Source organism: Oncorhynchus tshawytscha, unplaced genomic scaffold (assembly GCF_018296145.1).
Source record: "Oncorhynchus tshawytscha isolate Ot180627B unplaced genomic scaffold, Otsh_v2.0 Un_contig_4016_pilon_pilon, whole genome shotgun sequence".
Taxonomy (NCBI): Eukaryota; Metazoa; Chordata; class Actinopteri; order Salmoniformes; family Salmonidae; genus Oncorhynchus; species Oncorhynchus tshawytscha.
The window spans coordinates 20,326-41,820 of record NW_024609093.1 but is presented as its reverse complement, the minus strand read 5'-3'; the positions used below and the strand labels follow the sequence as shown (position 1 = coordinate 41,820).

General features: G+C 43.2%; 1 protein-coding gene across 1 annotated transcript; it reads right to left on the bottom strand.

Moving 5' to 3' along the window:
* Nucleotides 1-1,894: 1,894 nt before the first annotated feature.
* LOC112240664 lies at nucleotides 1,895-21,271 on the bottom strand. The gene is made up of 15 exons (XM_042314186.1): nucleotides 21,133-21,271; nucleotides 16,806-16,982; nucleotides 15,695-15,885; nucleotides 15,194-15,298; nucleotides 13,416-13,554; nucleotides 12,949-13,090; nucleotides 12,430-12,562; nucleotides 11,511-11,666; nucleotides 11,385-11,422; nucleotides 10,936-10,965; nucleotides 8,866-9,032; nucleotides 5,111-5,541; nucleotides 4,742-4,841; nucleotides 3,578-3,830; nucleotides 1,895-3,400 (listed from the first exon to the last, which is right to left on the bottom strand). Exons 2-15 carry the CDS (start codon nucleotides 16,935-16,937, stop codon nucleotides 3,318-3,320), a joined length of 2,100 nt encoding a protein of 699 aa, XP_042170120.1. The 5' UTR covers nucleotides 16,938-16,982; nucleotides 21,133-21,271; the 3' UTR covers nucleotides 1,895-3,317.
* Nucleotides 21,272-21,495: the final 224 nt, after the last annotated feature.

The following is a 21,495-nucleotide window of genomic DNA, read 5'->3' as shown; positions in this document are numbered from 1 at the left end:
TACATTCCCACAAAAGTGTGCATGCCAACATCCAATTAAGATATACTACACTGCTCAAAAAAATAAAGGGAACACTTAAACAACACAATGTAACTCCAAGTCAATCACACTTATATGAAATCAAACTGTCCACTTAGGAAGCAACACTGATTGACAATACATTTCACATGCTGTTGTGCAAATGGAATAACAACAGGTGGAGATTATAGGCAATTAGCAAGACACCCCCAATAAAGGAGTGGTTCTGCAGGTGGTGACCACAGACCACTTCTCAGTTCCCATGCTTCCTGGCTGATGTTTTGGTCACTTTTGAATGCTGGCGGTGCTTTCACTCTAGTGGTAGCATGAGACGGAGTCTACAACCCACACAAGTGGCTCAGGTAGTGCAGCTCATCCAGGATGGCACATCAATGCGAGCTGTGGCAAGAAGGTTTGCTGTGTCTGTCAGCGTAGTGTCCAGAGCATGGAGGCGCTACCAGGAGACAGGCCAGTACATCAGGAGACGTGGAGGAGGCCGTAGGAGGGCAACAACCCAGCAGCAGGACCGCTACCTCCGCCTTTGTGCAAGGAGGAGCAGGAGGAGCACTGCCAGAGCCCTGCAAAATGACCTCCAGCAGGCCACAAATGTACATGTGTCTGTTCAAACGGTCAGAAACAGACTTCATGAGGGTGATATGAGGGCCAGACGTCCACAGGTGGGGGTTGTGCTTACAGCCCAACACCGTGCAGGACGTTTGGCATTTGCCAGAGAACACCAAGATTGGCAAATTCGCCACTGGCACCCTGTGCTCTTCATTGATGAAAGCAGGTTCACACTGAGCACATGTGACAGACGTGACAGAGTCTGGAGACGCCGTGGAGAACGTTCTGCTGCCTGCAACATCCTCCAGCATGACCGTTTTGGTGGTGGGTCAGTCATGGTGTGGGGTGCCATTTCTTTGGGGGGCTGCTCAGCCCTCCATGTGCTCGCCAAAGGTAGCCTGACTGCCATTAGGTACCGAGATGAGATCCTCAGACCCATTGTGAGACCATATGCTGGTGCGGTTGGCCCTGGGTTCCTCATAATACAAGACAATGCTAGACCTCATGTGGCTGGAGTGAGTCAGCAGTTCCTGCAAGAGGAAGGCATTGATGCTATGGACTGGCCCGCCCGTTCCCCAGACCTGAATCCAATTGAGCACATCTGGGACATCATGTCTCGCTCCATCCACCAACAGACTGTCCAGGAGTTGGCGGATGCTTTAGTCCAGGCCTGGGAGGAGATCCCTCAGGAGACCATCCGCCACCTCATCAGGAGCATGCCCAGGCGTTGTAGGGAGGTCATACAGGCACGTGGAGGCCACACACACTACTGAGCCTCATTTTAAGGACATTACATCAAAGTTGGATCAGCCTGTAGTGTGGTTTTCCACTTTAATTTTGAGTGTGACTCCAAATCCAGACCTCCATGGGTTGATCAATTTGATTTCCATTGATCATTTTTGTGTGATTTTGTTTTCAGCACATTCAACTATGTAAAGAAAAAAGTATTTAATAAGAATATTTCATTCATTCAGATCTAGGATGTGTTATTTTAGTGTTCCCTTTATTTTTTTGAGCAGTGTACTTCAAGTCAGTCTTTATGCGTGTTCTCAAATGTTATTTGGGCATCTTACCTAAAAAAAATATTGTGGAACTAGTTACAAACACAATCAGCGCTTTTGTATGTAAAAATGTGTAAAATATAGTTGCCCAAATAATAATTTATAGCTGAATGAACATATGAGACAAGTTGAGAAAATTTTAAATTGACTGAATTCTTGTCAAATTGGAGCTAAGTTTGAGTAATTTTTTGTTGTTCAGGTCACACTTGGACCGAAAAGTTGAGTAAACAAAAAAAATGCTGTGGAACCAGTTACTTAATAATAATTAGTTGAAACTAGATTTTATTTATATTTTTTACAGTGCATGCATGACCAGGTCAAATTTTAAACAATTACTTTATGTTCATTTCCAGGATTACATTTTGAACAGGATTTTTGGACGAAAATAGTTATAAACAGCAGTTAAAAATAGCTAAATCTCAGACACACCAGTAAGATTGTCAAACGTTTGCCTGGTAAAATTGTCAAACATTTGCCTCCCGACTGTATTTAGAAACTCTGAACAGCGTCGGCAGTCACTCTTTTGTGATCACATAACAAAGACCTTGGAAGTCGTCACACACTCAGACTTTTAAAATACTCCAAACCAGAAGGTGGCAGTAGCTTTGTTTGGCAATGCATATCCGTGCGTCTTGTTTATGGTCTAGATTACCAGACATCTGTGTTTATGTTGCTACTAGCCAGATGGCCACAGCTAGATAACTACCTAGCAAGGTGAAGAAGAAACAATTGTATTCACTCTCCATAATCCCAAAGTACCAGCCCATAGCCAAAAGTGTAGCTAGCTAACGTTTGGTAGCTAAAGTTAGGCAGCTAACTGCACAACTCGGCAACTAACACAGGCAGCTGTTTCATGGACACTAGCGAATCCATTGTTATTTACATACAATGTCAATACTAACTACAGTGGTTGGTTAGCTAGCTTGGGGGAATAATTGAGTATTGTGTCTATGCACTTAGTTTCCATCCCATAGCCTACATTGCATATGAAGTGTGACTGGCTCATCCGAGGATGTGCGGAAAACTGCCCTCTTTCCTTTTTTTCCGTTGTTGGCTCCCCAACGTGGGGGTTGGTGCTCTCTGATTGGGTTTCCACTAGTTACCGCAAAGTCCAAAATTGTCTACATCATAAAAATTAATGAAAACAAACATTTGCTTTCTGGTCTTAATTTAAGGTTATGGTTAGGCATAATGTTAGCAGTGTGGTTAAGTTTAGGTTTAAAATCACATTTTAGGTTTATGACTTTGTGGCTGTGGTAACTAATGACGAATCTCTGATTGGCTCAAAATCAAGTTGTTGGCCACTGACTAGAAGCCGTAGGTTCCTCGCTACCAGGTTGGCACGCAGCAGCTACCGCTTTTGCTCTAGCAAGAGAAGGAATGCCACCCGCTGTGATAAGTACCTTTCAGCAGTGAGATTCTCGGTGTTTCGTGCTTTACATGCACAAATTTCGAGTTTTGATGCAATGTAAGTCTACCAATGTCCTCAGAGAAAATGTAGAAACCACCATGGGGAGTTTTACTGTACAAAATGATTATCTTGAAAAACGACCCATTCAATGTAAGAAGTGTGTCATATCATTAATTCCATTGGCTTCTTATGATGTAAATTAGTATGCAGTAATTCAGGAGAGCTACAATTTAACAACATTGGAATTATAAGCCTTGCTCTCTTCAGTGATGAAGCAGGCCTTGAAGTAAGACATGAATGACAGCCAAGACCACGCCCACTGCCATGTTTGAGTCCTCAGTCGGAGCTAGAGTAGGAGAAAGTAGAGGAGAGAATCCAATTGAGGGTAAATATCACTGGTTAGTTCTACTTTATTGGTGAGTGCTAGTCATCTTTTCCCTATCGGTTGGAATACTGCTGGGCTAAAGCCCCCAAAGATAAATAGAAGCTACGGGACTGAGCTGAGCCTGTTTACAAATCCTACCATTTGAGGCTGTTGTAGTTGGTGCTGCTGTTGCAGTAATGGTACCAGTGGGGGTGGTTGCTGGGACCACAGTGGTAGTTGCCAGTGCAGCGGTGGTGGGTACGAGGCTAACAGGGCCGGAGCGGACGGTGTAGCTCCTGGTCAGCACGTTGTCAACCATTACCTTGTTGCTGCTGGCCCTGTCACACTGATCAGGACACTTTTGAGAGGGCCTCGTGGTGACACAGAGATACACTGTACACTCCACGTGCATCTGCAGACGACAAGAGACACGATCAACTACACATGCAACACTTGTACTACTGATTGTTACACTATATGTGATCATATAGGCTAGCGTCGTTAGAGAGAGTCGGACCCAAGACCACAAAAATCTTGGAGAAACATATTGTGAGAATTTGAAATAAGCATTATACACATTTGATGGCCTTTCAGATGGACATATACTGGTATTCAAACAGAGCTGAAAGGGACAAACACATAGTGGCAGACTGACACATGGATTGAAGTGGATAAATCAGTAATAACAATAATAAAACATGTTTTAAATTAAATATTATAAACTGGGAATGCTGATTGCCTGACAGCTGTGGTATATCAGACCGTATACCACAGGTATGACAAAAATTAATTTTTACTGCTCTAATTACATTGGTAACCAGTTTATAATAGCAATAAGGAACCTCTGTTGTTTGTGGTATATTTTTTTACCTTTATTTAACCAGGCAAGTCAGTTAAGAACAAATTCTTATTTTCAATGACGGCCTAGGAACAGTGGGTTAACTGCCTGTTCAGGGGCAAAACGACAGATTTGTACCTTGTCAGCTCGGGGGTTTGAACTTGCAACCTTCCGGTTACTAGGCCAACGCTCTAACCACTAGGCTACCCTGCCGCCAATATACCACAGCTAACGACTGAATCCAGGCACTCTGCGTTGCGTTGTGCATAAGAACAGCCCTTAGCCTTGGTATATTGGTCATATAGCACAACCCCTTGTGCATTATTGCTTAAGTATGGGATATAGGCACTAGTTAGTTTATTTATTTTTAGTCCCTGGGCTTTAGCTCAACTGGATAGTCATGTTGGCAGGTTCCGGATGCCCGAGAGACAAATGGGAGCACCCTTCATATCCCCGAAGAGAGATACATGGCCAGAAAGACACACCGTGGTTCCTTTAGTTTTGATAGTGCTCAGGTTGATTCGGTATACCCTGACAGTGGGGGTTGAAGTCAGAATCTCCAGGGTTCCATTTCCAGCTGAACACCTGAGAAAGAAGGAAGACATTTCATGTTTTTAATGTAGGTGAGAGAAGCGGTTTCAAAACAGAGGCAATCACAGTAAACTATCCATTTCATAGCGACTTGACAAATTGCTACCACCTCAACTGAGTTAAATGGACAGTTTTCTGAAATTCCATGCATTGTTCAGTTCATATGGCTTATTGTAGAGCTTGTATTAAGAACCCAAGTACTCCATTTGGGGTAATAAAAAACAATTAAGATTGGGTAAAAATGTCAGAAAACTATCACTGACCCCTGATCCAGGATACAGTGGCTGTCAGCCATGTCTTCTGTCTCGGACTCCATGCACTTGCCCACCATCAGCTCTGCCCTGTCCAGAGAGGTGTTGGAGAACACATGCAGGTCCAGTGTGTCCAGCCTGCTCGCGGTGCGGACCGACGTCTCTCGGCGGACACGCTGCGAGAAAGGGAGGAGGTGGCGGAACTTGGGGATTTTAGTTCTGTTAGCCATGGGCCCCTCCCCAGGCCGGTAGAACTCCAACCAGAACTTGATGATGCCGAAGGTCTCCTGCTCCGACGGCATGTTGATGGCGTACCGCGGGCCCTTGGCCTCGACGCCGGGGAAACGGCAGGCGAGCGACATAATCAGGGTGGGCTGCCGACTGATGACAGTGTTGCGTACACTTCGCAGGGTGTTGGTGTAAACCATCTCTGAACCAGAGTGCTGAGGAGAAAAGGAACAGGATCATGTGTGGATATTCTGGTTCGTTCACACATCACAGCAGACAGTCTGTTAAAACGGATTTATGGAAGGAGCAGTGGCGTGCATTCATGTATGCAAAGGGAAGCCAGGCTTCCTCAAAAAACTGACCAAGAAAAAAACATATAAAATGATTTATCTTTCATCTGAGTTTCATAATTTTCCTTCAATTCGCAAGAGGCTGAACGTTCTGTATCTCACCGGTGAAAGCATCCGAGCGAGCGAAACAGCACTCCTCTGACTCTGTATGTGTAGCCCATCTACCTGATGCTGTCTGGTTAAAAAAAGTATAACATTGTTGCCGCCCGTAGTATTAAACGCAAGGGAAACCAGCAAGCATTTGGTCTCCCTTGATTAAAAAAAAAAGTATAAAATGATAGCCAATCAGCGTTGAGCTAAACTGAGTGAGCTCAAAACTGTGAATGGTCCAGGCACACCAAAAATAAAAGGTCCAGAGAGGCCAGTTTGGAATTGGCTTCACACCAATCACATCACATCGAGAGCAAAACGTTATTGACAGAAAAAAATGGGTTTGTTGCATCTTGTTGCACTGTTGTCCTCGAGTGGCTAGCTAGCTAGCTAAAATTGTCCCGTTCTTAAATTAGCCATAGATGAAGATAGAGATTTGGACTTGTAGTTTTACTTAATTATCCTTACTGGCCAATGATTATAACAGTGATTCTTATCCAACCAACCATACATTGTGTCCCCGGCCTGAGAGCATGGAAGTTCAATATGTAGCTAAATGTAGTAGGCTAATGTTAACTAGCTGGCTCATCATTACATGAAAGTTAGGCTAGCGAGCAAGTATTTTAGTCAGGTAGCCTAGGACAACAAAAACTAAAAGCATGTACTGTATGACAGAATCATAGACTGTTTCGTCAACATGAGAGGAGGATGGCATTGACATTTCTCTGCAAGTAGGCTGGGTCAACATGTTTTTTCTACTTGCAAGAACACATACAGTTGAAGTCGGAAGTTTACATACACTTAGGTTGGAGTCATTAAAACTAGTTTTTCAACCACTCCACAAATTTCTTGTTAACAAACTATAGTTTTGGCAAGTCGGTTAGGACATCTACTTTGTGCATCTATTTTTCCAACAATTGTTTACAGACAGATTATTTCACTTATAATTCACTGTATCACAATTCCAGTGGGTCAGAAGTGTACATACACTAAGTTGACTGTGCCTTTAAACAGCTTGGAAAATTCCAGAAAATGATGTCATGGCTTTAGAAGCTTCTGATAGGCTAATTGACATCATTTGAGTCAATTGGAGGTGTGCCTGTGGATGTATTTCAAGGCCTACCTTCAAACTCAGTGCCTCTTTGCTTGACATCATGGGAAAATCAACAGCAATCAGCCAAGACCTCAGAAAAAATATTGTAGACCTCCACAAGTCTGGTTCATCCTTGGGAGCAATTTCCAAACGCCTGAAGGTACCACGTTCAACTGTACAAACAATAGTACGCAAGTATAAACACCATGGGACCATGCAGCCGTCATACCGATCAGGAAGGAAACACCTTCTGTCTCCTAGAGATGAACGTACTTTGGTGCGAAAAGTGCAAATCAATCCCAGAACAACAGCAAAGGACCTTGTGAAGATTCTGGAGGAAACAGGTACAATATTATCTATATCCACAGTAAAACAAATCTTATATCGACATAACCGGAATGGCTGCTCAGCAAGGAAGAAGTCACTGCTCCAAAACCGCCATTAAAAAAGCCAGACTACGGTTTGCAACTGCACATGGGGACAAAGATCGTACTTTTTGAAGAAATGTCCTCTAGTCTGATGAAACAAAAATATAACTGTTTGGCCATAATGACCGTCGTTATGTTTGGAGGAAAAAGGGGGAGGCTTGCAAGCCAAAGAATACCATCCCAACCGTGATGCACGGGGGTGGCAGCATCATCTTGTGGGGGTGCTTTGCTGCAGGAGGGACTGGTGCACTTCACAAAATAGAGAGCATCATGAGAAGGAAAATTATGTGGATATATTGAAGCAACATCTCAAGACCTCAGTCAGGAAGTTAAAGATTGGTCGTAAATGGGTCTTCCAAATGGACAATGACAACAAGTGTACTTCCAAAGTTGTGGCAAAATGGCTTTAGGACAACAATGTCAAGGTATTGGAGTGGGCATCACAAAGCCCTGACCTCAATCCTATAGAACATTTGTGGGCAGAACTGAAAAAGCGTGTGCAAGCAAGGAGGCCTACAAACCTGACTCAGTTACACCAGCTCTGTCAGGAGGAATGGGCCAAAATTCACCCAACTTATTGTGGGAATCTTGTGGAAGACTACCCAAAATGTTTGACCCAAGTTACACAATTTAAAGGCAATGCTACCAAATACTAACTGAGTGTATGTAAACTTCTGACCCACTGGGAATGTGATGAAAGAAATAAAAGCTGAAATAAATCATTCTCTCTACTATTATTCTGACATTGCACATTCTTAAAATAAAGTGGTGATCCTAACTGACCGAAGACAGGGAATTTTTACTAGGATTAAATGTCAGGAATTGTGAAAAGCTGAGTTTAAATGTATTTGGCTAAGGTGTATGTAAACTTCCGACTTCAACTGTACACACACACACACAAATCAGAACTATGGACAGCCACATCATATTTAGCTTACGTTGATTGGACTAAATTGTTTTTGGTATCTTTAAGTTTTCACTGTATTAGACTAAGCAGGGCTGATTCGATGATGTGGAAATGTTGAAATTGAAATGGTGCTGGAATAGTGGAGGCAGCTCCTACTTTGTTTGCGACTTGCGGTTCTCTGTGGTTCTAAATCAATAGTTGTAACTGCCTTGTTCATCGGCAGAACTACAGATTTTTACCTTGTCAGCTCGGGGATTTGATCTTGCAACCTTTCAGTTACTAGTCCAATGCTGTAACCACTAGGCTACCTGCCGCCCCAACATTACCTTGCTTGACCATGCTGTAGGTCATGTAACTGTTTGTTATATGCACTATGCTTTGTGGACTTCATCGGACAGAGGTTTCTTTCTGGTTTTGTGATGAAACAAAGGTGTGGTTGAATTTATTCTGCCACTGTGTCTTCTTATTGTCTCGGTCTTAGGCCTATATATCACAGTGGCAAGGCATATGAACTAACAGGTTATAGAGCAAACAACGCAATTATCACAACATGTAGGATGTAATATGGCATTTTCTCTCGCTTGGCTTTTCCAGTTATTTTACTCATGCACCACTACTGGGACGGAGCCAATGTAAGTTTTGCATTTGATACAGTGGGCGGAGTCTCGTACCACTCTCTTAGTGCCGCAGCCAGTCAGGGAGATGCGGGCCATCACATGGGTGGAGTTGGACGTGACACTACAGGAAGGATGGTTGAGCTGGAGCTCTGACACAATCAGGTTCTTCAGGGTGGAAATGGGGAGAACCAGATGCATCTCAGTCTCCCCACATGTCAGCTCTGGAAGGAGACTAATAATCATACATGGGACATAGAGCTTTCTAAGGACCCACATTGTATAAATGAAAAGAAAAACGAAATATCAGACTAAACAAAACATGAATAAAGAAGAAAAAGAGTGTGATGTATCAGTGTAATAGGAACCTGGGTTAGGGTTATGGTGAAGAGAGGAGGGATCTGGATAGGAACCTGGGTTAGGGTTATGGTGAAGAGAGGAGGGATCTGGATAGGAACCTGGGTTAGGGTTATGGTGAAGAGGGGAGGGATCTGGATAGGAACCTGGGTTAGGGTTATGGTGAAGAGAGGAGGGATCTGGATAGGAACCTGGGTTAGGGTTATGGTGAAGAGAGGAGGGATCTGGATAGGAACCTGGGTTAGGGTTATGGTGAAGAGAGGAGGGATCTGGATAGGAACCTGGGTTAGGGTTATGGTGAAGAGGGGAGGGATCTGGATAGGAACCTGGGTTAGGGTTATGGTGAAGAGAGGAGGGATCTGGATAGGAACCTGGGTTAGGGTTATAGGAACCTGAAGAGGTGAAGAGGGGGATCTGGATAGGAACCTGGGTTTATGGGTAGGAACCTATTAGGGTTATGAAAGAGAGGAGGGATCTGGGGAACCTCTGGATAGGAACCTGGGTTAGGGTTATGGTGAAGAGAGGAGGGATCTGGATAGGAACCTGGGTTAGGGTTAGGTGAAGAGAGGAGGGATCTGGATAGGAACCTGGGTTAGGGTTATGGTGAAGAGGGAGGGATCTGGATAGGAACCTGGGTTAGGGTTATGGTGAAGAGGGAGGGATCTGGATAGGAACCTGGGTTAGGGTTAGGTGAAGAGAGGGGGATTGGATAGGAACCTGAAGGTGAAGAGGAGGGATCTGGATAGGAACCTGGGTTAGGGTTATGGTGAAGAGGGAGGGATCTGGATAGGAACCTGGGTTAGGGTCTGGATAGGAACCTGAAGGTGAAGAGGGAGGGATCTGGATAGGAACCTGGGTTAGGGTTATGGTGAAGAGAGGAGGGATCTGGATAGGAACCTGGGTTAGGGGTGAAGAGAGGAGGGATCTGGATAGGAACCTGAAGAAGAGGGGGGATCTGGATAGGAACCTGGGTTAGGGTTCGGATAGGAACCTGGGTTATGGGAGGGATCTGAAGGAACCTGGGTTAGGGATCTGGATAGGAACCTGGGTTACCTGGATAGGAACCTGGGTTAGGGTTATGGTGAAGAGAGGGGAGGGATCTGGATAGGAACCTGGGTTAGGGTTATGGTGAAGAGAGGAGGGATCTGGATAGGAACCTGGGTTAGGGTTATGGTGAAGAGAGGAGGGATCTGGATAGGAACCTGGGTTAGGGTTATGGTGAAGAGAGGAGGGATCTGGATAGGAACCTGGGTTAGGGTTATGGTGAAGAGAGGAGGGATCTGGATAGGAACCTGGGTTATGGTGAAGGGTTGGATAGGAACCTGGGTTAGGGTTATGGTGAAGAGAGGAGGGATCTGGATAGGAACCTGGGTTAGAGGTGAAGAGGGGGATCTGGATAGGAACCTGGGTTAGGGTTATGGTGAAGAGAGGAGGGATCTGGATAGGAACCTGGGTTAGGGTTATGGTGAAGAGGAGGGATCTGGAGGAACCTGGGTTAGGGTTATCTGGATAGGAACCCTGGGTTAGGGTTATGGTGAAGAGGGGAGGGATCTGGATAGGAACCTGGGTTAGGGTTATGGTGAAGAGAGGAGGGATCTGGATAGGAACCTGGGTTAGGGTTATGGTGAAGAGAGGAGGGATCTGGATAGGAACCTGGGTTAGGGTTATGGTGAAGAGAGGAGGGATCTGGATAGGAACCTGGGTTAGGGTAAGGGTTAGGGTAGGTCAGCCAGCCAGTCGTGGATATCAACTACACAGTGTGTTCTATACCTGTTCCAGTGGGAAAGGTCTCCATCTGTCCTGGAACAGAAAAAAAGGTGTATATTATGAACATATTTTGTCCAAATATTGCACCTTTACCTCACCCCGCTTTCACCACTGTAAACAACTAAGAAACTCCATCTGTCCTGGAACAGAAAAAAGGTGTATATTATGAACATATTTTGTCACAAATAAACCTTTACCTGTTTCACCACTGTAAACAACAAGAAACGATCCTTTCACCACTGTAAACAACTAAGAAACAATCCTTTCACCATGCTTACTCTTGGACACACACACACACACACACACACACACACACACACACACACACACACACACACACACACACACACACACACACACACACACACACACACACACACACACACACACACACACACACACACACACACACACACAAAGAGTGGAAGAACTGTGATTGTTCTTGTCCTTACTTTGGTAAAGCCACACACATCTGGGTTCAGACTGCAAACTGTGAAGAAAACAGGTTGTGTAAAGTACATCAGACAGGTTGGTTATAACATATGCCAAAACATTATTGGTTGTTGACAAAAAGTTACCTGTTGGTGTTGGCCAGGAAACAAAGGGGCAAAAGAGGGGGGGGCATGTTACTGGGGCTCCGGACCCATGTGAGATTCATGGTGGCTAGGGAACCCTTGGTTTCCAGCGCTGTCCTGAAGAGGCCAGGGGGACCAACCACCACTATTTCTGACACGCTGAAGAAGAGACATACCGCAAACACAGTCAACACAGTAGAAATATGCACAGCAACTGACTAACTTCTCCATTAGAAATCCCTGATGAAAGTTTTGAAAACAACCCGTTTGTAACTTTTACACACAACTGAGAGAGAGAGAGAGACGAGAGAAACATAACACAAAAGGAGGGAAACTCATGGAAAAGTTCAGTAGTATAACACACCTCTAGGTTGAGTAGTATAACACACCTCTAGGTTGAGTAGTATAACACACCTCTAAGTTGAGTAGTATAACACACCTCTAGGTTGAGTAGTATAACACACCTCTCTAGGTTGAGTAGTATAACACACCTCTAGGTTGAGTAGTATAACACACCTCTAGGTTGAGTAGTATAACACACCTCTAGGTTGAGTAGTATAACACACCTCTAGGTTCAGTAGTATAACACACCTCTAGGTTGAGTAGTATAACACACCTCTAGGTTGAGTAGTATAACACACCTCTAGGTTGAGTAGTATAACATACCTCTAGGTTGAGTAGTATAACACACCTCTCTAGGTTGAGTAGTATAACACACCTCTAGGTTGAGTAGTATAACACACCTCTAGGTTGAGTAGTATAACACACCTATCTAGGTTGAGTAGTATAACACACCTCTAGGTTGAGTAGTATAACACACCTCTAGGTTCAGTAGTATAACACACCTCTAGGTTCAGTAGTATAACACACCTCTCTAGGTTCAGTAGTATAACACACCTCTAGGTTGAGTAGTATAACACACCTCTCTAGGTCAGAATGAAAGGTGACAGACACGTTGATCTGCTCATAGGGCAGAACGTAGATGGTGGCTCCCCCTGTTGGTGTCAGTCCTGTAGTGACCGGCTCAGCAGTGCAGCTTGAGGACGCCTCCTCCACTGAAACCAAGAACAAGACAAAAGTTAAGGTTATTTAGTTTTAAACAACTTTCTTTTTAACCTCCTTCAGGTATCATACTGTATATGATTGCTCCTTTTCAAGAACTTTGGGTGTATCTCAATATAAAATGTTCCTACCGGTACATAAATATGGGTAATTCATCCATTACTAACTACTGTGTTGAAATTGTATTTTTCAAGAGCGCTTGATAAATCAATCCCAGGGTGCCTCAGATCAAGACTGAACAACACAGCTACATTATAGAGTCCAGTATGTAGAGTTATTGAGAACAGACCAGCAGAATATACCTGATTCATTTCCCCCTAAAACAGGCCCATCAATAAAGAGAAGACCGCGTGAAATAGTTTGTGTGTGTCAGTCTCACCTGTAAGGGACAGGTGCAGTGGGATGGAACTGAGTGCTTTGGGTTTGTTGGTTTGGGTTTGGCGTGAAAAGTCCTCCACCATCAGCTGCACAGAGTATTGGCCAGCGGACGATTTACCGTTGTACAACAGTGTACACGTCTCCTATGAAGTAGCAATTTAAACAAATTCAACAACGTTTATTTGAAAACAATTGTTCTTTGTTTTCCACAGAGCACATGCCTGAAGCCGAAAGTCTAGCCCTAAAAAAAAAACAAGTCCAACAAATAACTCTAAACTGGTTTAACCTCCCTGCACATTTAGATGGTACATGATGCATCCATAATGACCGATTCCGTTTGATATTTCTCTGGATAGGAATGAAATCCTACACGGTTCTCTTTCTTGCACCTTTTCTTGGCGGTTTGGGGCATCGTAACAGTCACTGCTGTGTGGACCAACACAAAGACACAGAGAAGTTAAGACTCACCTCCTCCATCTTCAGAAAGTTGTACTGGGGGCAGTCAAGGCATTCTCCAAGGTCAGCCTGGGCAAAGCGACAGAGCACTGTGTCCCCATCCAGGTCCTTCACCGTCAGTGGGAAGTGATGTGGGCAGTTCACACGAGCCCTGACACAAGAATACACACTCAGTTAATATCATATGTAACTTAAGAGTTTTTCTCACCACTTTATTATATATATATATTCCTCCTGGCAGCGTCATTAAATAGTACCCGCAAAACACCAGTCTCAACGTCAACAGTGAAGAGGTGACTCCGTGACGCTGGCCTTCAAGGCAGAGTTCCTCTGTCCAGTGTCTGTGTTCTTTTGCTCATCTTAATATTTTATTTTTATTGGCCAGTCTGAGATATGGCTTTTTCTTTGCAACTCTGCCTAGGAGGCCAGCATCCCGGAGTTGCCTCTTCACTGTTGACATTGAGACTGGAGTTTTGCGGATACTATTTAATGAAGCTGCCAGTTGAGGACTTGTGAGGAGTCTGTTTCTCAAACTAGAGACACTAATGTACTTGTCCTCTTGCTCAGTTGTGCACCGGTGCCTCCCACTCTTTCTATTCTGGTTAGAGCCAGTTTGCCCTGTTCTGTGAAGGGAGTAGTACACAGCGTTGTATGAGATCTTCAGTTTCTTGGCAATTTCTCACATGGAATAGCCTTCATTTCTCAGAACAAGAATAGACTGACGAGTTTTAGAAGCAAGTCCTTTGTTTCTGGACATTTTGAGCCTGTAATCGAACCCGCAAATGCTGGTGGTCCAGATACTCAACTAGTCTAAAGATGGCCAGTTTTATTGCTTCTTTAATCAGAACAACAGTTTTCAGCTGTGCTAACACAATTGCAAAAGGGTTTTCTAATGATTAATTAGCCTTTTAAAATGATAAACTTGGATTAGCTAACACAACGTGCCATTGGAACACAGGAGTGAGTGATGGTTGCTGATAATGGACCTCTGTACGCCTGTGTAGATATTCCATTAAAAAATCAGCCGTTTGTTTTTTTATTTTTTAAATATTTTTTTAACCTTTATTTAACTAGTCAAGTCAGTTAAGAACAAATTCTTATTTTCAATGACGGCCTAGGAACAGTGGGTTAACTGCCTGTTCAGGGGCAGAACGACAGATTTGTACCTTGTCAGCTCAGGGGTTTGAACTTGCAACCTTCCGGTTTCCAGCTACGATAGTCATTTACAACATTAACAATGTCTACACTGCATTTCTGATCAATTTGATATTATTTTAATGGTAAAAAATGTGCTTTTCTTTAAAAAACAAGGACATTTCTAAGTGACCCCAAACTTTTGGACAGTAGTGTATCTTACAAACAATAAGTCAGACACACAGGCAGTTTGAGGACTGGGACCCTGTTTTGAGAGACTTGAAGAGGCTATAGCGGAACCGAAGAGCTTGACAATCGGGATGAGATACAGAGGAGAAAGAAAACAGTATGGAAAGGGATAACGGTGCTGAGGAAGGAAGGAAGGAAGGTAGGAAGGAAGGAAGGAAGGAAAGAAAGAAAGAAAGAAAGAAAGAAAGAAAGAAAGAAAGAAGGAAGGAAGGAGAAAACGAAAGAGGAGAGAAAGGGAGAGAAGGACAAAGAGAGAAAAGGGTCAAAATGTATCAGTCATCATGACCAAATAAATCACACTACATATCAACAGTCAAAACCGTGAGAATGTGTAGACTAGAGTAAACAGAGTAATGTTTTTATGTGCAGTTCAAGACTCAGGTCCAGGTTACAGCGAGTTGAGTTACCTGAGAGGAGGAGGCAGGCTGCAGTAAGGGGGCTGGTTTAGTCTCAATGGGTTAGACTGGTTGGAGGGTCCAGCCCACAAGAACAGAAACACATTCACGTTGGACCTAATTCACAGTTACAGGGGAGTCAAATAAGTATGTTTGTTTTTCACTTTTCCTGAAATGGTGTGACATAACCTGCAAAATGGTTGCTATATAACACATAGACAACATAATGCATATGATATAAAGTAAGAATGATCAGTCATGAAACTGCATTATACATTAATGTTCTGAATTGTGAGGACTGAGGAGGTCTAATGACCAACTGCATTGAAGTAAGTTTGTGTAACATTTTCACCATTATGAAACCAACTCATGAAACCTTACGGTCTTCAATGTTGCGGAAGCTAGCGCTGAACATGACCAGTCAGTGTGTATTGATTCTATAGATGTTCTACAAAAGCACATCAAATGGTCACCGTGTAATAATAATAACAGGTCTCTCAGCGAATCACATACCCCACATTCACGTTGGCCTTGTAGTTGCTGGGAATGGTCCTCTGCCATTGGCGGACACACCAGCCTGAGGCGGGCTTCTGTCCTGTGTAGGGTAATGAGGTGGTATGCACGACACAGTCTTCCCCTGTCTGACACACTCCGGAGAACGTAGGACAGGGAAGGGCAGAGATCACGGTGTAGTGGGCCCTCACCTGCCAAAGGTGACGTGAGGTCAGGAGGTCATATAATTAATTACATGGTAACAGTGAGGAACTTGCTTTTCGGAATTCAGCACAATCACTGTCTACCTGTTATTGGTGCCTAAACCACACTGTAATTATTGGCTATTTACCATTTTATCAAGTAAATTGAAACAAACAAAAACAATGAAAACAACAGAGACTGTAAAATACCAGTGTAGTAAGTAACCTGGAGGGGCTGTGTGTTTACAGCTGGGAGGTACAGCAAGAACCTGTCAGGCTTAAGAGTGATGGGTGTGGAGTCAGGCTTAAGAGTGATGGGTGTGGAGTCAGGCTTAAGAGTGATGGGTGTGGAGTCAGGCTTAAGAGTGATGGGTGTGGAGTCAGGCTTAAGAGTGATGGGTGTGGAGTCAGGCTTAAGAGTGATGGGTGTGGAGTCAGGCGCAGAAGAATTGGGAAAAACACTTTATTCCGTACAATCACAGCGCACAAACTCCAAAATGTTCTACACTGGTACATACGCTGTACAGCGGAAAGTCCAAAAGACAGGAACACTCCTGGACCAAAAACAGCAAACAAGCCCGAACACAGGCGGGCTAACTGAATTTAAATAATCCCAACACAAAACAAGGAACAGGTTAAACCAATTAGATCAAACAAAACGAAAAGGGGAAAAGGGATCGGTAACAGCTAGTAGACCGGCGACGACGACCGATGAGCGCCACCCGAACGGGAAGGGGAGCCACCTTCGGAGATATTCGTGACAGAACCAATCAACATGGATTTGTAATTAATTTGAATACTGCGCACATGTGCATCATAACATAGAAAGCCTATCATTATCGCAGTGCATATTTTAGGTCAATCCTGAAATTCCTAACACACAGTGTTAAAAGCTGACAGCATTGGTAATTAACAATGTGTAATCTCACCATATTTCCTCCACTCTTCTCTAGAGGGACAACATTGACCACTGCACCCAGAGAGGTGGCCTCACAGACAGGGTAGGGCAGGAGCAGACCTAGGGCCACAACCAGGTGCCCCAGAAAAACTTGGATCAACATCAGAGCTTTTCACACAGGGATGTGTGTCGAAGGAAGCTTGGGCCTCTGGAGACAGAAATGGAGGTCAGTTAGAGGACAATCACAAACATGAAACACAGACAAACACACTCTTATTTTACAAAACAGGATCAATATTGAGACAATGACCAAACATTTGTAAATGTGCTTGTAGTAACACAACTTAAATTATTGTAGTCTTTGTAAAAGTCAACAGGACATCAACACATCAAGGTTAGAATGTTATGAATGTGGACATCCGTGTTGTTTTTGCGTAATGTCTCATTCTTTTCCAGTTCCAACACACATTGTTATGGTGACTTCTCTGTCAATAACAGCTAGTTTTCAGATTTCCCCTCCCCACTCAGACCACTCCCATACAGTCCTTGCTTGAGAAATATTTTTCTGATAAAAAGCCATTTTTGCCCATTTTAATGGGATAATCTATTACAGTAAGGTACCAAATGTTACCCAGAAATGTGGTATTGATATAAAAACGACTGCATTGGGCCTTTAAGCAGTAATTCCAAGCCTGAGGAATTTCAAGACTAACCTAATTTACCCTCATTGGGTTTCAGTGTTACAGGGTGAAAACTATGACCTGTTCATTTGTATGTGGGGATGGTATGCAAAGAAAATATATTCTAAGAATTCAGTTTTAAAAGTTACAAACACTGTCCTGTATAACTTCTAAATATGCTGATCTTATTGGCTGTCAGTCATTTCATCCATAGCTCATTCAAAGAATGAGATCTTACATTTCTCCAGCCCTATCCCTCTGCTTTATAGAAAACCAAGTGGTGGGGCTGCAATTGACTGACAGACTAATTAGGCCTTGCTCAAGGACACTTCAGATTCCTGAAAGTCTATGGGAGATTCCATACACCTTGTGTCCTCTCTCCTCGTTTCCTTATCAGAAGCTATTGGATGAGAAAACCAGATGTCCTGCTCCTTTGACATTCTCCTCCAATGGGTTTTGGGAAGGAAAAAAGGAGAGAGGACGCAAGGCATATGCAATTGAGATCTTCCTCAACGCTGCGTTTTCACAGACAGCCAAACTCTGACCTTTTGCCCAATTATTGGTCTTTTGGACAATTATTGGTCCTTTGACCAATCAGATCAGATCTTTTGCCAAAAATGGTAGAATTGGGCTGCCTGTGTAAACTAAGCTACAGGACTGTTTCACCAGCATAGACTGGAATATGTCCCAGGATTCATCCGATGGCATCGAGGAGTTTATCACATCCGTCACCGGCTTCATTATTAAGTGCATCGACGACGTTGTCGTCCCCACAGTGACCATACATACATATCCCAACCAGAAGCCATAGATTACAGGCAACATCCTCATTGAGCTAAAGGCTAGAGCTGCCGCTTTCAAAGTGCAGGACACTAATCTGGACACTTATAAGAAATCCCTCTACGTTTTCCGATGAGCCATCAAACAGTCAAAACATCAATAGAGGACTAAGATTGAATCCTACTACACTGGCTCTGACAAAGGGAAACCCAGGGACACTTCCCAGGGACGTGAGCCAACCAGACCAGCTAAATGCCTTTTATGCTCACTTCGAGGCAAGCAACATTGAACCATGCATGAGAGCACCAGCACCTGCTGCTGTTTATTATCTATCCTGTTGCCTAGTTACTTTATATTCCTACCAATATGTACATGTTTGTATTTTGTATTTATTAGTGATCCCCATTAGTTCCTGCCGAGGCAGCAGCTACTCTTCCTGGAGTTTATTAGGGATCCCCATTAGCTCCTGCCAAGGCAGCAGCTACTCTTCCTGGAGTTTATTAGGGATCCCCATTAGTTCCTGCCAAGGCAGCAGCTACTCTTCCTGGAGTTTATTAAGGATCTCCATTAGTTCCTGCCAAGGCAGCAGCTACTCTTCCTGGAGTTTATTAAGGATCCCCATTAGTTCCTGCCAAGGCAGCAGCTACTCTTCCTGGAGTTTATTAAGGATCCCCATTAGTTCCTGCCAAGGCTGCAGCTACTCTTCTTGGGGTCCAAACACATTAAGACACTTACATTACATATAAAACAAAAGATAAAACAGTACATCATATATTATTACACCACTATATATCTACAATACAAAATGTATATACCACCATACAACAATATTACAACGTACATGTGTGTAGAGTGTGTGTGATAGCGCTTGTGTGTTTATGCGAGTGTCTGTACCTTTGTGTGTGTCTCTTCACAGTCTCCACTGTTCCATCAGCTGTATTTTTATCTGATTTTTAAATGTGATTCTACTGCTGCATCAGTTACCTGCTGTCGAATAGAGTTCCATGTAGTCATGGCTCTATGTAGTACTGTGCGCCTCCCATAGTCTATTCTGGACTTGGGGACTGTGAAGAGACCTCTGATTCTACCTTGATGTTGGAGGCTTCCATTAAAGAACACACTCTGTGTTCTGTTAGACAGGTAAATCTTTATCCACAATATAGCAAGGGGGTGTAAAGCCATAACACATACGTTTTTTTCCAGCAGCAGACTAAGATCGATAATGTCAAAAGCTGCCCTGAAGTCTAACAAAACAGCCCCCACAATATTTTTATCATCAATTTCTCTGCCAATCATCAGTCATTTGTATAAGTGCTGTGCGTGGTGAATGTCCTTTCCTATAAGTGTGCTGAAAGTCTGTCAATTTGGTTATGGTAAAATATCATTGGATCTGGTCAAACACCATTTTTTCCAAAAGTTTACTAATGTTTGGTAACAGGCTGATTGGTCAGCTATTTGAGCAAGTAAAGGGGGCTTTACTATTCTTAGGTAGTGGAATGACTATTGCTTCTCTCCAGGCCTGAGGGCACACACTTTCTAGTAGGCATATTTACCTCAAATCCCTGCACATCGACTCAGTACTTACCCCATGTAAATAGCCAAGTTATGACACATTATGTATATATTCCTTGTTTTTATTTTTCTATTATTTCTCTATTTTTCTCTCTGCGTTGTTAGGAAGGTCCCGTAAGTAAGCATTTCACTTTTAGTCCACACTTGTTTATGAAGCATGTGACAAATAACATTTGATTTAAACGTAGTCTGAGTGAGGAAATAAATGACCTGTTAGACACCACTTCAAGGGACTTGAGGGTAAGTTGGCAAAGATACATTGAATTAGGGCGTCTCAGAGAAGGAGTGCTGGTCTAGGATCAGATCCCCATCTTATTTATGATCTAAATCCAAGAGCAGACCACTATTCTACAAAGGAGGATCAATAAGTTCGCCAGCTAAATTGCCTAAATATTCTGAAATAACTTGACATTTTTTTGGAAGATAAGCTTCAAATGGGCATGGACTAATTAACATAAAAACATTTAAGTTTAGCATAAAAATCTATAGTTATGTCTAGTTGTTGATCAAAGTTAACTGCTTAACTCATTGATTCTGTTTTGTAGTATACCTCTCAGGTCTCCTACTTCAGGAGGCTTTGTGAATACTGGCCCAGGTTGAAGGTCAGTGTGTGCAGGCTTTTGTTCCAGCACAACATACCTGACAACCACCAAGCCCTGAACTATGTCAGCTGACCAGAAAAATTCAGCACTGCAACAATGACTGGAGAGAACATTATGTTACTGAAGGAAACAAACTACTTCCCTTAGAAGCAATTGCTACATCAATTTTAGTACTTTTAAATTCATTGATTACTTATAAATGCATCATTTTAGTTCAGTCTTAACCCATCAGAACCAATAAGCTTGTTTTACCACTATTTATACTAGTTACATTCAGTCCCATCCCTCAGCCATTTACCAAAGCAGTGGTGGGGTGGCAACTTTAATGTTTGAAATGCATATTTCCCCCTTTAAAAAGAGCTCATACCATTGACCCTCCACCACTTTCCTAAACACCAGGATGTGTTAGGATGTGTGGAATCCAGATGTTGACCATTGGTCTATGCCAAGTATGAAGAAACTTCAGGCTGCGTTTACACTGGCAGCCCAATTCAGATCTTTTGCTAAGTTTATTTCTACCACCCCATAGCAGATGTGATATGGGTCACAACTTCATGTGGACAGTCAGCAAAACAAATCACAAGTGGGTTCTCAGGTTCAGTGTAAACACAGCCATAGCAGCTCAAATCCCATCACAAACAAAAAGTCTAATGTCAGAAGCCCAGCCTCATGACCAAAAAATACATTCTGATAAGTTTAGGAATCTCTTCCCTCCAATACCAACCTTAAAATCACTCAACCAAGGGTCTCTTGGTGTTCAGACGGACAGCTGTCTGCGAGTTGAGTGGTCCGATAGGAAGTGCAGGCTGCATCTCAGCGTTCACATTACCTAGTACGTTGCTGGGAATGCACTTGAAAGATGCTAAACTGGCTGGACCAGTGGCACTGACTAAGAGGAAACGGTATGACTAAATTACAATGAGTGACAGATTTTAGCACAAACTGAAACTAAGCCAAGTAAATGGCATTTTGTAGTCTAATTATGGCTTAAGCAATTGGAACATTCCTCACTAGGATATCCAGCAGGACAGAACAAATGGTTTGAGGAGTAACATTATGGATGTATTTCTTGACAGAAGTAAAGAAT

Coding starts and splice junctions, on each gene's coding strand:
- LOC112240664 (XM_042314186.1), bottom strand. CDS start 16,937: ATGTTGATCCAAGTTTTTCTGGGGCACCTGGTTGTGGCCCTAGGTCTG. Junction 15,886..16,805: donor AGAAGAGTGGAGGAAATATG/GTGAGATTACAC, acceptor CACCTTTGGCAG/GTGAGGGCCCACTACACCGT. Junction 15,299..15,694: donor AAGGCCAACGTGAATGTGGG/GTATGTGATTCG, acceptor ACTGTGAATTAG/GTCCAACGTGAATGTGTTTC.